Source organism: Chiloscyllium plagiosum, chromosome 3, assembly GCF_004010195.1.
Source record: "Chiloscyllium plagiosum isolate BGI_BamShark_2017 chromosome 3, ASM401019v2, whole genome shotgun sequence".
NCBI classification, from domain to species: domain Eukaryota; kingdom Metazoa; phylum Chordata; class Chondrichthyes; order Orectolobiformes; family Hemiscylliidae; genus Chiloscyllium; species Chiloscyllium plagiosum.
Window position 1 is genome coordinate 75,546,431 of NC_057712.1, and position 2,785 is coordinate 75,549,215.

The window sequence follows — 2,785 nt, forward strand, 5'->3', positions numbered from 1 at the left end:
GCATGATCTTGTAAGTTTCTGTTAGATCTCCCCTCAACTTTCTAAACTCTAATGAATACAATCCCAGGATCCTCAGCCATTCACCGTATGTTAGGCCTACCCTCCCAGGGACTGGAAGTTTGGACTGAGTGAGGAGAAATTTCACTGAATGTGTACTCTTTAGCTTGGGGTGTTGCAGAGGCTCACTTACAGTCATAGAGCTGAACAGCGCGGAAACGCATCCTTCGGTTCAACTCGTCTATGCCGACCAGATATTCTACATTAATCTAGTCCCATTTTCCAGCAGTTGGCCCATATCCCTCTAAACCCTTCCTGTTCATATACCCATCCAGATGCCTTTTAAATGGTGTACTTGTACCAGCCTCCACCACCAGTGCATTACACAGTGGCACAGTGGCTAGCACTGCTGCCTCACAGCGCCAGAGACCCGGGTTCAATTCCCGCCTCAGGCGACTGACTGTGTGGAGTTTGCACGTTCTCCCCGTGTCTGCGTGGGTTTGCTCCGGTTTCCTCCCACAGTCCAAAGATGTGCAGGTCAGGGTGAATTGGCCGTGCTAAATTGCCGGTAGTGTTAGGTAAGGGGTAGATGTAGGGGTATGGGTGGGTTGCGCTTCGGCGGGTCGGCGTGGACTTGTTGGGCCGAAGGGCCTGTTTCCACACTGTAAAGTAATCTAAAAATCTAATCTTACATATGTGCTCCACCCTCTGTGTGATGAAGTTGCCTCTTAGGTCCCTTTCAAATCTTTCCTGCTCTCACCTTCAACCCACTAGTTTTGAACTCCTTCTTGTGTATATGCAGGACAAGATCAGTTAGCTTTTGACTACAAAGCAAATGAAGAGATATGAGGATCGTGTAAGAACGTAGGCTTGTGGTAGGAGTTCAGTCATGGTTACATTCGATGGCAAAGTAGGTTTAAAGGACTGAAAGACCAAATCTTATTCCTATTTGTTATACTCGCAGGCCCAGCTCAAAGTGACCCCGCCACCCAAAGCCAGGTAAAATTTAAAACAGGAAGTGACAGTTACTATTGACTGATGCATTCTGCATGGCGACTGGCCAACCAATCAGTAGTCACCTCTCATAAAATGTTAATGTTGGTTTCCTCTTAATTGGTTGCCATTCATTGTGATCACGGCTGGTCATCCACAATCAGTGTCCTGTCCCTGCCCTATCCCCATAACCCCGGATTCCACTGTCTTTAAGAGCTCTATCCATCTCTTTCTTGAAAGCATCCAGAGACTTGGCCCTCTGGGGCAGAGCATTCCACGCACCCACCCCTCTCTGGGTGAAGAGGTGTCCCCTCCACTCTGTTCTTAATTAGATTAGATTACTTACCGTGTGGAAACAGGCCCTTCGGCCCATCAAGTCCACACCGACCCGCCGACCCATTCCCCTACATTTACCCCTTCGCCTAACACTACGGGCAATTTAGCACGGTCGATTCACCCTGACCTGCACATTTTTGGCCTGTGGGAGGAAACCCACGCAGACACGGGGAGAACGTGCAAACTCCACCCAGTCTGAGGTGGGAATTGAACCCGGGTCTCTGGCGCTGTGAGGTAGCAGTGCTAACCACTGAGCCACCATGCCTACCTCTTATTTTTAAACTGTGTCCTCTGGTTCGGCACTCACCCAACAGCGGAAACGTGTTTCCTGCCTCCAGAGTGTCCAATCCTTTAATAATCTTATACGTCTCAATCAGATCCCCTCTCAGTCTTCTAAACTCAAGTGTACACAAGCCCAGTCGCTCCAATCTTTCAACATATGATAGCCCCGCCATCCTGGGAGTTGACCTCGTGGACCGACGCTGCACTCCCTCAATAGCCAGAGTGTCCTTCCTCAAATTTGGAGACCAGAACTGCACACAGTGCTCCAGGTGCGGTCTCACCAGGGCCCTGTACAGCTGCAGAAGGACCTCCTTGCTCCTATACTCAATGGATTGCCTCTTGAACAACTCTATTGGTAGGGATACCCGAAGAGCTGCTCCAGACGCAGTTCCAGGATTTTGACCCAGCGACAGTGAAGACACGGCACTGGCTTCAAGTCAGCTTGCTGTGAGACTTGGCATGGAACTCGCAGGCGTGACGTTCCCAGGTATATGCTGGGTCTTGCGCCTTTAGATGGTGATGGTTGCTGGTGTGGGAGGTCTCTGCTTTATTTGCCTACATTAGCAGTCATTGGACTTCAGTGATTGTAAAGTATATTAAGACATTAAGAGTCATCTTTAAGTGCGAGTTCTTCATGCTGTGTAAACGCGGCTCCCTCTGTGTTCTGCAGGGAGACGGTGCAGGAGTACGGAGCAGGAGCTGGGGGGACACGGAACATCTCCGGTACCAGCAAATTCCATGTGGACTTAGAATCGGAGCTGGCCAATCTTCACCAAAAGGACGCTGCGCTCCTATTCACATCCTGCTATGTGGCGAATGACTCCACTCTCTTCACTCTGGCCAAACTGCTTCCAGGTACAGACCAAAATAAACAGACAGATGAGTGCTTGGAGAGGAGCAAAGGGGTTGTGGAGGGCAGCAGGAGGGAAACAGAGAGGGAGACAGAGCTACAGAGTCATTACGCCGAAAGGGGTCATATGATCCATCATGGCTAGAGGTTTACAAAATCATGAGGGGGGGCATGGATAGAGTAAATAGACAAGGTCTTTTCCCCCTGGGGTGGGGGAGCCCAGAACTAGAGGTTTATAAAATCATGAGGGGGACATGGATAGGGTAAATAGACAAGGTCTTTTCCCCCTGGGGTGGGGGAGCCCAGAACTAGAGGTTTATAAAATCA

At 49.9% G+C, this 2,785-nt stretch overlaps 1 protein-coding gene across 7 annotated transcripts in view; it reads left to right on the forward strand.

The window, feature by feature from the left end:
• Nucleotides 1-2,785, forward strand: part of LOC122545653 (5-aminolevulinate synthase, erythroid-specific, mitochondrial-like) — a 74,930-nt gene that overhangs the window by 38,332 nt on the left and 33,813 nt on the right. For all 7 annotated transcript variants that reach the window (XM_043684621.1, XM_043684617.1, XM_043684610.1 and 4 more), the window contains one exon: nt 2,279-2,463. In XM_043684621.1, the coding sequence (XP_043540556.1) occupies nt 2,279-2,463 (185 nt within the window). The remainder of the gene's footprint in view (nt 1-2,278; nt 2,464-2,785) is intronic.